The 14,463-nt window shown below is 46.0% G+C and overlaps 1 protein-coding gene across 1 annotated transcript in view; it reads right to left on the bottom strand.

The window, feature by feature from the left end:
* Window positions 1–470: 470 nt before the first annotated feature.
* Window positions 471–14,463, bottom strand: part of HADHA (hydroxyacyl-CoA dehydrogenase trifunctional multienzyme complex subunit alpha) — a 54,132-nt gene continuing 40,139 nt past the window's right edge. The window contains exons 14-20 of the mRNA XM_029232322.1: window positions 13,886–13,972; window positions 4,130–4,270; window positions 3,647–3,715; window positions 2,664–2,859; window positions 1,872–1,986; window positions 1,175–1,320; window positions 471–1,085 (exon numbers count right to left, since the gene is read on the bottom strand). Coding sequence (XP_029088155.1) covers window positions 940–1,085; window positions 1,175–1,320; window positions 1,872–1,986; window positions 2,664–2,859; window positions 3,647–3,715; window positions 4,130–4,270; window positions 13,886–13,972 — 900 coding nt within the window. The 3' untranslated portion in view covers window positions 471–939. The remainder of the gene's footprint in view (window positions 1,086–1,174; window positions 1,321–1,871; window positions 1,987–2,663; window positions 2,860–3,646; window positions 3,716–4,129; window positions 4,271–13,885; window positions 13,973–14,463) is intronic.

The raw sequence follows: 14,463 nt of genomic DNA, 5'->3' as shown, positions 1-14,463 counted from the left end.
CTGCCAGAACACAAGTGTAGGAACTTTCCACACAGAGGGCAGGGGGAGGGGAAGAGTGGAGGCTCTAGCAGAGGGGAGGTGGCGGTGGGTCACACGGGATGCCTGTCATCACTGTGCAGGCATCGTCCACCTTCTGTGCTCCGGGGCAGCCAAGACGTGCAGGATACACTGGCCAGGAAAACGTCACCTCCTCTGCTTAACGCCAACGTTCCGCAAACATCCTGAGGTGCGCATGAGTGAGTCACACCAGGAAAAGAACCGGGCAAAACTGTGCAAGGGAAAGGAGTTACAGGCTGGCCCTGCACACCTCTCCCACTGTGCTGCTTACAGGGCCTCCTCCCCACTGTAAGAAGAAGCCCAGCCAAAGCATCTCAATACAGTTGGTTTAAAAGGCTTTAGGCTCATAAAACCCACTTTCCATCAATGCAGTTTCTCTCTTAAGGTGCTGCCCCAGTACGTTCCTACCCCGCAGCACAGGGCTTTATTCCAGCTCACCCCTTGAGGAAAGGGGGTTAAACCACAAGGGCAAACACAGAAGAGAAAGCAGTAGGCAGGCAGAGAAGCTGATAAAGTGATTTTTATCGTTAAGTATTTGGCTGGGTGCAGAACTGCCCTCACCACCGTTGGCCACCACTGGTCTCCCGGGAGGAACAGGCAGCAAGGATGGCTCCAGAGACGCTGCTACTCGGGGCCTCGGGGCTCACAAATTCGTGAGCACAGAGGGTTCCACCTTCCAGCGTGAAGTACAAACTGCTTCACAGCCAGACTTCCCTGGGAGGGAGAGATGCTCACAGCTGAAGGCACGTTAATGCAGGCGCACACCCAACGCCAGAATTTGTTTTCCTCTGGTTACTCTGATAAACCTAGATGCCACTCTGTCGAGAACCAGCGCTGCCGCGGTTGGCGTTAGTGGGTGAGTGAGCAGGGTTCAGGGCCTGCTCACTGGTAGAACTTCTTGTTAGGGCTGCTGGCGTGGTCCACAAGCAGCTGGCACGGGGTGAACTGTTTTCCATAGGCAGCCTCGTACTTCCGGAGCCGGTCCACTATCTTCTGAGCGCCATACAGATCCACAAAGCGGAAGGGCCCTAAAAGGAGAAATATAGGACATTGTTCAAGGAGAAGCGAAACGAGCTCCGGGATGAAGCGAGCTACCTTCCTGACTTGCAAGACCGACCTCCAAGACTGGGGGGGAAGCCAAGCCCGAAGACGGCACCGATGTCTCCCTCCGTAGGCGTGGCCAAGACCCCTTCCTGCAGGCACAGGACAGCCTCGTTCACAAATCTGGTCACCAGGCGGTACTGGATGTCTTCGTCCGAGGAGCTGCCAACAGGGAGAGACATTCAGGGAGGGGCGGGGTAGGAGGGGAGGACGCAGGCGCCCCGGTGCAGAATGGGAGTGAGGGCTGGTGCTGCTGGAGCTCCGGGCCAGCCCTTGTGAACCTGCAATGCTAGAGAAGGTGCTGCCCTCGGAAGAAGACAGCAGAGGGCTACCTGCCCTAATTAACCCGAAGCCGGGCACTGAGAACAGGGTCTGGCGGGGTAGACGGCATCTCCTGACAGCAGAGGCTGCTGACAAACGGTAACAACAGCGCGGAGGGTGAGCGGGCCTAGGAGAAGCGTGTTTCTAGTTGCTCTCTGGACCCTCAGAGGGAAGGCTTCCCAAGGGGTCCTCCCAAGGCTGGGCTGCAGTCCTTACCCTGAGGCCTGGTAGAGGACGAGGTGGAATGTGGAAGGGCAAAAAGTGTTAAGCATCAGGAATGTTCTTTCTGGTCACGTATGGTGATCATAACAAAAATGATGGCAGAGGGTCCAAGAAGCTTCGGGCTGGTGAGAAACACGCTTCTGCACCAACAGCCCCTCAAATGAACTTACACATCAGGCTGAGAAGGCATCTTCAGACTTGCCAAAATACTGTCTACGTCAGAATTCAAATTCTTATTCTTCACACCCTCCTGGTAGATGTAAAAGCCCTTCCCGGACTTGCGACCTAAAAGAAGCGAGAAAAGGGAGAGTTAACAAATTCTCAGAGCCCGGGCCTGAGAGTTCTCTTCTCCGCTAGTCCGTTATAAAGCTCTAGCCTCTTTTCCGTATTCCTGAATTTGTAGATCTAGCCTACTCTAGAAACTGGTGTTTGTCAGAAGAGTTGACAGCGAAGGAAAAAAGAGCTTGTGTGTCCTGGAGCTTGGAAATCTGTGTATCTGGGTAGGAAAGGCCGGGTGGGTGAGTTTTAATGTCCAGGTATGCAACACCAGGTCCTAGGATGCCCAGGTCCTAGTGTTTATTTTGTTGCTACTTTGCCGAGAGAGAAAGCCACCTCTCTGGTGGGCCTCAATTGCCTCTACTTAGAGGTTTACTTCCTCCACAAAGGTGGTCAGACAACATGGAAAGCCTGGACACAATGCTCCTGCAGTATCACGGGTGTAGTAGAGGCCTTGGGCAGGATGAAATGCCTGTCAATTTTGCATAGCTTGGGCAACGGCAGAGCCTCAGGAGTCCAGAGTTCTGCCTTTTGTCCATAATCTACAGGCCCAGCCTAAAAAGAGGTGGCCATGAAATCATTTTTAAATTCCCTATGACAGTGGGCTCTATGTTTAGAAAACACACTCTTCCACGCGGGCCTTCTGTCACGAACGATGCTAGTGGCGTTTCTCGGCGGCTACTCACCCAGGAAGCCCTTGGATATCATCCCCTTCAGCACTTCTAGGCTTCCACCTGCAAACCGCTCCCCAAACACGTTGCCTAGATTTTCTGCTACGTGTTTTGCTACATCCACGCCAACTTCATCCACCAGTGTAGCAGCGCCCACAGGAAAGCCAAAGCTTGTGGTCAGGGAATCCAGCTTCTTAGGGCCAACTCCTTCCTGGATTGGAAGTAAAGCCGCACCTCAGGGGAGGGCCGTCCCAGATTCCCCTAAGGGCTCCTTGTGCTGCCCTCACAAACGGCCTTGGGCAGCACCCACTTCTCTTCCGGGTGCCGCCTCGCCAGGCCCAGGAATGGGACTGTTTCACTCAGGGAAGCACAAAGAGGCTTGGGAGCCACAAGGGGAAAGTCCGAGCCTTTCCTAACCTACAGAATTTTAAGGAAGTCTAGAGATGAACAAATTATTCATTTCCTTCTCGTTTGCAATCCTGGATCTCACGAATAACGAGATTCCACGCCAGACAGGGCTAAGTTTCCCGATGCTGAGAGAAGAGACATTACCGAGGAGAAGTACTGTAGAGTCCTGTGATGCCCAGGTCTGATAAGACCCCAGCGAGGAGTGGCCACGCGCTTCCCACCAGTGACCAACCTGTACGGCCACTGGAGGGGTCTGCGTGCAGCAGAAGCGGGTGTAGCACCAATCCGACCAAATGGGCCCTGTTCTGGTTGGGGACGCAGAAACCGCGCACAGAGCATGTCGGGGGCCTTTGGCTTATTGGAGCAGGGAGGACGCTAAGGGAGCAGAGGTAAAATTCTGCCCATTTTAGTGCAGTGTTAGCCCATGACTTCCCAGCCGTGTGTGGAAAGAGAGGGCACCAAAGGGCCTTGGAGAAGAGATAGGAGTCAGTGTGTTAGAAGGAAGCCTGCTCCTCACCTTAACATTACCAGTTTGGAAAACTAGTTGAAAGAGTGGAAGATGCCTCAAACATTCTGAGATTGATACCAACCTGGAGAATTCTGATGACTTCAGACATCATGGGTGCGAGGCACCTGGTGGTATAGAAGCCAGGTCCGTCCTGCCAAGGGAGAGAATATGAGCTCATGGGCCCCTCAGTTGTGGCCACTTCCCAGGTCTGAAAGCGGTCTCTCTCCCCCGGAAGCCACTTCAAAACTCAAGGTGATTTATAATCTCCATCAGAATCCTTAATATTAAACTGCAGGGGAAGCCATAGCCAGGGGCAGCCTGGCTTGAATCCACAAGCACAGCAGACAGTCTCACAGTCATCTGAAAGGTCTGGAATGGCTGGGAGAACCCGCCATGTCCCAGCCCCTGACTCAGCGGTCCACCACTGTCCATACCGTAGACCACCAAGGGGAAATCATATCAAAAGCTGGTATATTTAAACTGAAGAGTTACAAGCAAACCTGGAAATATAAGGAGTCTTCATGGAACTTTTCTGAATCTGCTGCTCTGACACACAGCTCCTTACCTTAACCACAATGATGACCTTCCCCTGTTTGAGACCAACTTCTACAGCAGAAGCAGTTGTGTCCTTAGAAGTTTTTTGAGTTGTGATAATCTCCAGTAGCTGCATCTTGTCCACAGGAGAGAAGTAGTGCATGCCAATCACCTGGGAAGGGGGGCCAAAACACCGACAGATTTAAGAACTCTGAGAGGGGAAACTAATAGCATTCTTTTTTTTGCTAGGAAAGCACTGCAGAGAAAGGCGGTTGTAATATAGGAATACTGCTTGGTACCGTCAAGTGGTTTGGTGCCATGGTTCTTTGATTAAAAGTCCAGTATGTCCAGGGGAGAGCTAACTGGAATTCTCTTCCATCTGCTTCTAGGGCTTTTCACTAAGGGCAATGGATCCTACCAACAGTTAATGCCAAAATCGCAGCTAAAGGCCAAATTAGATTTACTGGGGAAGAATGAATGAGGGTTCCATTTATATTAATGATGCTGATGGTTTGGGTGAGAGGGTCCACTTTTTATGGGGTGTGGGGGGAGACAGGCAGAAGAATTACTTACTATGCTGGACTGTCAGAGATATATTTGGATTTTACGTCGATGCATCTCGCCACCAGGATACTGTCAGCCCTTCGTATCCACAGATTTCGCATACACAGGTTCAACCAACCGCAGATCCAACTGGTTGAATCAGATTCAACTGGTCTGACTCCTTGGATCTGAAACCTGAGGATACAGAGGGCTGCCCGTATTCCCTGTACTACACTATTTTATATAAGGGACTTGAGCTTCTGTGGATTTTGGTATCTCCTGGTGGTCCTGGAACTAATCCCCCACAGACACCCAGGGATGACCTTACTGGGTTTAAATAACATTTCTCAACACTCAGATTCCCTCAGGGCTCATTAAACCAGTGACTCTCAAAGCCAAGTACCCAGACCAGCCGCACTAGCATCACCTGGGAATGTCAGAGCTGCAAATTCTCAGGGCCTCCCCAGGCCTACTGAATGAGGAACTCCGGGGGCAGGGCCCAGATCTGTGTTTAAGAAGCCCTCCAGGTGATTCTGATACATGCTACAGTTTGAGAACAGCCTCATTAAGCTAACGATTAGATAGTCTTCACAACTGAACTGTGAAAGAAGTCTATCCATTAACTTATAGTTTTGCCTCCACTCCCCACTTCAGCTACCAGGTATTAACTGCTATCTGCCACTGACCGACTGCTTACTGTCCACAATTCATTAACACACTTATCATTTATCCTTTCCATTTAATCCACGGTGAACTAGTCAGTCTAATTACCTAGATGAGGAAGAAAGACATCAGGAGGTTAAAATTAGTAGCTCAGGGTCAGTCAGTAAATGGCAGAGTGGGATGCCAGCAAGGTCGGCCTGCCTCCACAGCCTGCCCACTTCCCGTTGTGTAACACACGGGTCACTTGCATGTTACATCAACTTATCAATCCAAAAGTTGCTTCTAACCTCTAAATTATCCTTCTACTTATGTCTAAAATACTTAGAAAGACAGGGCCTGATTCAAACTGTACTCCCGAGCAAAGGGAATTAGCCTTGACCACGCATAATTTATACACAACAAAACGCACAGACCTTCATTACATATTCTTTGTAATAATCATTAGTGGGACTTCCGGGAACATGGCGGAAGAGGAAAACGCGGAGATTACCTTCCTCCCCACAGATACACCAGAAATACATCTACACGTGGAACAGCTCCTACAGAACACCTACTGAACGCTGGCAGAAGACCTCAGACCTCCCAAAAGGCATGAAACCCCCCACGTACCTGGGTAGGGCAAAAGAAAAAAATAAACAGAGACAAAAGGATAGGGACGGGTACTGCACCAGCGGGAGGGAGCTGTGAAGGAGGAAAAGTGTCCACACACTAGGAAGTCCCTTCGCGGGCGGAGACTGCGGGTGGCGGAGGGGGGGGAGCTTTGGAGCCGCGGAGGAGAGCACAGCAACAGGGGTGCGGAGGGCAAAGCGGCGAGATTCCCGCACAGAGGATCAGGGCCGACCGGCACTCACCAGCCCAAGAGGCTTGTCTGCTCACCTGCCGGGGCGGGCGGGGCTGGGAGCTGAGGCTCGGGCTTCGGTCGGAGCACCAGGAGAGGACTGGGGTTGGCGGCGTGAACACAGCCTGCAGGGCGTTAGTGCACCGCGGCTAGCCGGGAGGGAGTCCGGGGAAAAGTCTGGACCTGCCGAAGAGGCAAGAGACTTTTTCTTCCCTCTTTATTTCCTGGTGCGCGAGGAGAGGGGATTAAGAGCGCTGCTTAAAGGAGCTCCAGAGACGGGCGCGAGCCGCGGCTATCAGCGCGGACCCCAGAGACAGACATGAGACACTAAGGCCGCTGCTGCCGCCACCAAGAAGCCTGTGTGCGAACACAGGTCACTATCCACACCCCCCTTCCGGGGAGCCTGTGCAGCCCGCCACTGCCAGGGTCCCGGGATCCAGGGACAACTTCCCCGGGAGAACGCACGGCGCGCCTCAGGCTGGCGCAACGTCACTCTGGCCTCTGCCGCCGCAGGCTCGCCCTGCACTCCGTGACCCTCCCTACCCCCGGCCTGAGTGAGCCAGAGCCTCCGAATCAGCGGCTCCTTTAACTCCGTCCTGTCTGAGCAAAGAACAGACGCCCTCCGGCGACCTACACGCACAGGCGGGGCCAAATCCAAAGCTGAGCCCCTGGGAGCTGTGAGAACAAAGAAGAGAAAGGGAAATCCCTCCCAGCGCCTCAGAAACAGCGGATTAAAGCTCCACAATCAACTTGATGTACCCTGCATCTGTGGAATACATGAATAGACAACGAATCATCCCAAATTAAGGAGCCGTGTGGATGAAAGGCTCTTGGTGCTGCAGCCAGGAGTCAGTGCTGTGCCTCTGAGGTGGGAGAGCCAACTTCAGGACACTGGTCCACAAGAGGCCTCCCAGCTGCACATAATAGCAAACGGCGAAAATCTCCCAGAGATCTCCATCTCAACGCCAGCACCCAGCTTCACTCAACGACCACCAAGCTACAGTACTGGACAACCTATGCCAAACAACTAGCAAAACAGGAACACGACCCCACCCATTAGCAGAGAGGCTGCCCAAAATCATAATAAGTCCACAGACACCCCAAAACACACCACCAGACGTGGACCTGCCCACCAGAAAGACAAGATCCAGCCTCATCCACCAGAACACAGGCACTAGTACCCTCCACCAGGAAGCCTACACAACCCACTGAACCAACCTTAGCCACTGGGGACAGACACTAAAAACAACAGGAACTACGAACCTTCAGCCTGCGAAAAGGAGACCCCAAACACAGTAAGATAAGCAAAATGAAAAGACAGAAAAACACACAGCAGATGAAGGAGCAAGATAAAAACCCACCAGACCTAACAAATGAAGAGGAAATAGGCAGTCTACCTGAAAAAGAATGCAGAATAATGATAGTAAAGATGATCCCAAATCTTGGAAATTGAATAGACAAAATGCAAGAAACATTTAACAAGGACCTAGAAGAACTAAAGATGAAACAAACAATGATGAACAACACAACAAATGAAATGAAAATACTCTAGAAGGGATCAATAGCAGAATAACTGAGGCAGAAGAATGGATAAGTGACCTGGAAGATAAAATAGTGGAAATAACTAATGCAGAGCAGAATAAAGAAAAAAGAATGAAAAGAACTGAGGACAGTCTCAGAGACCTCTGGGACAACATTAAATGCACCAACATTCGAATTACAGGGGTTCCAGAAGAAGAAGAGAAAAAGAAAGGGACTGAGAAAATATTTGAAGAGATTATAGTTGAAAACTTCCCTAATACGGGAAAGGAAATAGTTAATCAAGTCCAGGAAGCACAGAGAGTCCCATACAGGATAAATCCAAGAAGAAATACGCCAAGACACATATTAATCAAACTGTCAAAAATTAAATACAAAAAAAGCATATTAAAAGCAGCAAGGGAAAAACAACAAATAACACACAAGGGAATCCCCATAAGGTTAACAGCTGATCTTTTAGCAGAAACTCTGCAAGCCAGAAGGGAGTGGCAGGACATATTGAAAGTGATGAAGGAGAAAAACCTGCAACCAAGATTACTCTACCCAGCAAGGATCTCATTCAGATTTGATGGAGAAATTAAAACCTTTACAGACAAGCAAAAGCTGAGAGAGTTCAGCAGCACCAAACCAGCTCTACAACAACTGCTAAAGGAACTTCTCTAGGCAAGAAACACAAAAGAAGGAAAAGACCTACAATAATGAACCCAAAACAATTAAGAAAATGGGAATGGGAACATACATATCGATAATTACCTTAAATGTAAATGGACTAAATGCTCCCACCAAAACACACAGATTGGCTGAATGGATACAAAAACAAGACGCATATATTTGCTGTCTACAAGAGACCCACTTCAGACCTAGAGACACATACAGACTGAAAGTAAGGGGATGGAAAAAGGTATTTCATGCAAATGGAAACCAAAAGAAATCTGGAGTAGCAATTCTCATATCAGACAAAATAGACTTTAAAATAAAGACTATTAGAAGGGACAAAGAAGGACACTACATAATGATCAAGGGATCGATCCAAGAAGAAGATATAACAATTGTAAATATTTATGCACCCAACATAGGAGCACCTCAATACATAAGACAAATACTAACAGCCATAAAAGGGGAAATCGACAGTAACACATTCATAGTAGGGGACTTTAACACCCCACTTTCACCAATGGACCGATCATCCAAAATGAAAATAAATAAGGAAACACAAGCTTTAAATGATACATCAAACAAGATGGACTTAATTGATATTTATAGGACATTCCATCCAAAAACAACAGAATACACATTTTTCTCAAGTGCTCATGGAACATTCTCCAGGATAGATCATATCTTGGGTCACAAATCAAGCCTTGGTAAATTTAAGAAAATTGAAATTGTATCAAGCATCTTTTCCGACCACAACACTATGAGACTAGATATCAATTACAGGAAAAGATCTGTAAAAAATACAAACACATGGAGGCTAAACAATACATTACTTAATAACGAAGTGATCACTGAAGAAATCAAAGAGGAAATCAAAAAATACCTAGAAACAAATGACAATGGAGACACGACGACTCAAAATCTATGGGATGCAGCAAAAGCAGTTCTAAGAGGGAAGTTTATAGCAATACAATCTTACCTTAAGAAACAGGAAACATCTCGAATAAACAACCTAACCTTGCACCTAAAGCAATTAGAGAAAGAAGAACAAAAAAACCCCAAAGTTAGCAGAAGGAAAGAAATCATAAAAATCAGATCAGAAATAAATGAAAAAGAAATGAAAGAAATGACAGCAAAGATCAATAAAACTAAAAGCTGGTTCTTTGAAGGGATAAACAAAATTGATAAACCATTAGCCAGACTCATCAAGAAAAAAAGGGAGAAGACTGAAATCAATAGAATTAGAAATGAAAAAGGAGAAGTAACAACTGACACTGCAGAAATACAAAAGATCATGAGAGATTACTACAAGCAACGCTATGCCAGTAAAATGGACAACCTGGAAGAAATGGACAAATTCTTAAGGCACAACCTGCCAAGACTGAATCAGGAAGAAATAGAAAATATGAACAGACCAATCACAAGCACTGAAATTGAAACTGTGATTAAAAATCTTCCAACAAGCAAAAGCCCAGGACCAGATGGCTTCACAGGCGAATTCTATCAAACATTTAGAGAAGAGCTATCACCTATCCTTCTCAAACTCTTCCAAAATATAGCAGAGGGAGGAACACTCCCCAACTCATTCTACGAGGCCACCATCACCCTGATACCAAAACCAGACAAGGATGTCACAAAGAAAGAAAACTACAGGCCAATATCACTGATGAACATAGATGCAAAAATCCTCGACAAAATACTAGCAAACAGAATCCAACAGCACATTAAAAGGATCATACACCATGATCAAGTGGGGTTTATTCCAGGAATGCAAGGATTCTTCAATATACGCAAATCAATCAACGTGATACACCATATTAACAAATTGAAGGAGAAAAACCATATGATCATCTCAATAGATGCAGAGAAAGCTTTTGACAAAATTCAACACCCATTTATGATAAAAACCCTGCAGAAAGTAGGCATAGAGGGAACTTTCCTCAACATAATAAAGGCCATATATGACAAACCCACAGCCAACATGGTCCTCAATGGTGAAAAACTGAAAGCATTTCCACTAAGATCAGGAACAAGACAAGGTTGCCCACTCTCACCACTCTTATTCAACATAGTTTTGGAAGTTTTAGCCACAGCAATCAGAGAAGAAAAGGAAATAAAAGGAATCCAAATCGGAAAAGAAGAAGTAAAGCTGTCACTATTTGCAGATGACATGATACTATACATAGAGAATCCTAAAGATGCTACCAGAAAACTACTAGAGCTAATCAATGAATTTGGTAAAGTAGCAGGATACAAAATTAATGCACAGAAATCTCTGGCATTCCTATACACTAAGGATGAAAAATCTGAAAGTGAAATCAAGAAAACACTCCCATTTACCACTGCAACAAAAAGAATAAAATATCTAGGAATAAACCTACCTAAGGAGACAAAAGACCTGTATGCAGAAAATTATAAGACACTGATGAAAGAAATTAAAGATGATACAAATAGATGAAGAGATATACCATGTTCTTGGATTGGGAGAATCAACATTGTGAAAATGACTCTACTACCCAAAGCAATCTACAGATTCAATGCAATCCCTATCAAACTACCACTGGCATTTTTCACAGAACTAGAACAAAAAATTTCACAATTTGTATGGAAACACAAAAGACCCCGAATAGCCAAAGCAGTCTTGAGAATGAAAAACGGAGCTGGAGGAATCAGGCTTCCTGACTTCAGACTATACTACAAAGCTACAGTAATCAAGACAGTATGGTACTGGCACAAAAACAGAAATATAGATCAATGGAACAGGATAGAAAGCCCAGAGATAAACCCACGCACATATGGTCACCTTATCTTTGATAAAGGAGGCAGGAATGTACAGTGGAGAAAGGACAGCCTCTTCAATAAGTGGTGCTGGGAAAACTGGACAGGTAAATGTAAAAGTATGAGATTACATCACTCCCTAACACCATACACAAAAATAAGCTCAAAATGGATTAAAGACCTAAATGTAAGGCCAGAAACTATCAAACTCTTAGAGGAAAACATAGGCAGGACACTCTATGACATAAATCACAGCAAGGTCCTTTTCGACCCACCTCCTAGAGAAATGGAAATAAAAACAAAAATAAACAAATGGGACCTAATGAAACTTAAAAGCTTTTGCGCAGCAAAGGAAACCACAAACAAGACCAAAAGACAACCCTCAGAATGGGAGAAAATATTTGCAAATGAAGCAACTGACAAAGGAGTAGTCTCCAAAATTTATAAGCAGCTCATGCAGCTTAATAACAAAAAAACAAACAACCCAATCCAAAAATGGGCAGAAGACCTAAATAGACATTTCTCCAAAGAAGGTATACAGACTGCCAACAAACACATGAAAGAATGCTCAACATCACTAATCATTAGAGAAATGCAAATCAAAACTACAATGAGATATCATCTCACACCAGTCAGAATGGCCATCATCAAAAAATCTAGAAACAATAAATGCTGGAGAGGGTGTGGAGAAAAGGGAACCCTCTTACACTGTTGGTGGGAATGTAAATTGATACAGCCACTGTGGAAAACAGTATGGAGGTTCCTTAAAAAACTACAAATAGAACTACCATATGACCCAGCAATCCCACTACTGGGCATATACCCTGAGAAAACCATAATTCAAAAAGAGTCATGTACCAAAATGTTCATTGCAGCTCTATTTACAATAGCCCGGAGATGGAAACAACCTAAGTGTCCATCATCAGATGAATGGATAAAGAAGATGTGGCACATATATACAATGGAATATTACTCAGCCATAAAAAGAAACGAAATTGAGCTATTTGTAATGAGGTGGATAGACCTAGAGTCTGTCATACAGAGTGAAGTCAGTCAGAAAGAGAGAGACAAATACCGTATGCTAACACATATATATGGAATTTGAGAAAAAAAAATGTCATGAAAAACCTAGGGGTGAAACAGGAATAAAGACACAGACTTACTAGAGAATGGACTTGAGGATATGGGGAGGGGGAAGGGTAAACTGTGACAAAGCGAGAGAGAGGCATGGACATCTATACACTACCAAACGTAAGGTAGATAGCTAGTGGGAAGCAGCCGCATAGCACAGGGAGATCAGCTCGGTGCTTTGTGACCGCCTGGAGGGGTGCGATAGGGAGGGTGGGAGGGAGGGAGACGCAAGAGGGAAGAGATATGGGAACATATGTATATGTATAACTGATTCATTTTGTTGTGAAGCTGAAACTAACATACCATTGTAAAGCAATTATACTCCAATAAAGATGTTAAAATGAAAAAATAAAAAGTGAAAAAAAAAAGCACAGATCTTAAAGTGTTCAGTTTGATGACTTCTGACAATTGTGTATCTACCCACGTAATCACTACCCCAAGCAAAACCTACTGACATCGTTCAAAGAAGCTGTGCCAAAAGGTGGCACCAGCTGTGTCCTGGACTGCTGGGACTTTCTCAGCTGTAGCACTGGAGGGCCCGTGTCCTGGGCAAACCGAGGTGGGTCGCCCTACTTGTGCCCCTGTGGCCTTCCTCTTACATGAATGACCTAGGCAAGCAGGTGCTAAAAGCTGCTCAAGATCCCTGGGGGCGAGGACTGCTAAGTGTGAAGCGGTTAGCATCAAAGGCACAGCAACAGGGGCTCCTCTGCTGCCCTCCAGTGCTGAGGAGCTGCTGTGAGTGACTATGACGTGGCCAGACTGTCTATCTGCCATTACTCCACGTCTGTGTCTTCCCTCAGCTGCCACTTCTCCCCACGACCTCCTCCTGCCATCACTGAACCTGCCTCTATCAGGCCCACACCACTTCTAATCTGCTGCGTGCTAGGGAACAAGATGACCTTGAGTTAGCAAGCTATTAGAATGGGAATAAAAAGACTTTCGTGTTTTTAGTACATGGACTTTGTATTAACAGTTTCAGCTGCTTAAAGGCCTTTTATATTTCCTGCCTACTTTTGGCTGGTTCTGCTTCGCTGAGGCTAACCGGTATCCTCCAGAGAGGCGAACTGTTTTATTTCTCCTTGAATGATTTCACTTGATTTCCCTGGTAGAGAGCAGAAGCCCAAAGATAGATTTCTAGGCATCATTCCAGATACTCACTCTAAGTGCTTCTACATCCACCCCCTCATGTCCTGGGCAGAAGCTCTAAGCAAACCGGGCTGGACACATCCCACCACAGCCCCTGACCTTCCATTTCTGGATCTGGAGTTGGAACCAAACCCATCCCCGACAGTCACCAGAGTCTGCTCTGTAGCTCAAGTGTTATTTTGGAACATCTCTTCTTACTTTAGGGTCTATCTTTCAATACCCAAATGTAATAAACGTAGGTTTTATAGTCTGAACCTGAATAATAATACCCATTAGGGATGCAAATCACCTATAAAGGTATATTTTAGTTGTAGTTCACTTGTTCCTGCATCTCACACTGGTCATAGTACTAGCTTTTTTGTGCCAGTTTCTGGGACTACATCCTCACCCTCATCCACTTCATAATCCATACCAGTCCCTTCTCATATTCTAAGCCTTCAGCAATGAGCCTGAAGCAGTAAAACATTTCAGGGTTTTCCTCTGTTCAGAATTTACCTTCTCAGGTCTTTTACTGACAGCAGCAATTTCGTTGATTGGGAGAGCAGATGTGTTGCTGGCAAAGACACAGTGATCTGGAATCACCTGCAGGAGAAAAGCATTTAAGAATGTGTCATGTAGGCCTGGGAGATGACTGGAGACCAAAGCAAAGCCAATGAGTGACACTTGGGCCCCGCCCACCCTTCACCTTTGAGAGAACCAACCATAATGTGCATGCCTATTTCATGTTACACATGTGTTACTAAGAAATGGTACAGCACTATAATTATATCTACAGTGCATGAATACAACTATTAGCTTTATCAACCTGCAGAATAGTGTCTAACGGAGATTCTCTCAGCATTCTGCCCACAATCTCAGCTTGTTCATATTTTAATTCAGATACTTGGATGAGAAACATAGAAGGCACATCTGTCAAATGTGTGCAAGTCTGGGCAGGCAGAATCCTAACATCAGAGTTGAGAATCAAGATTCAAGATACATTCAACACGCTGAAAAACTGAGTGAAAAATAAGATCAATTATAATGAGGATGAAGGTAAAGTACTGCATTAAGATTTTATGAAAGAGAAGAAA

The sequence above is a fragment of the Monodon monoceros genome, unplaced genomic scaffold (assembly GCF_005190385.1).
Source record: "Monodon monoceros isolate NGI ecotype Baffin Bay Population unplaced genomic scaffold, NGI_Narwhal_1 Super_Scaffold_19, whole genome shotgun sequence".
NCBI lineage: Eukaryota > Metazoa > Chordata > Mammalia > Artiodactyla > Monodontidae > Monodon > Monodon monoceros.
The sequence above is the reverse complement of the archived record's forward strand: the minus strand, read 5'-3'. Positions and strand labels throughout refer to the sequence as shown.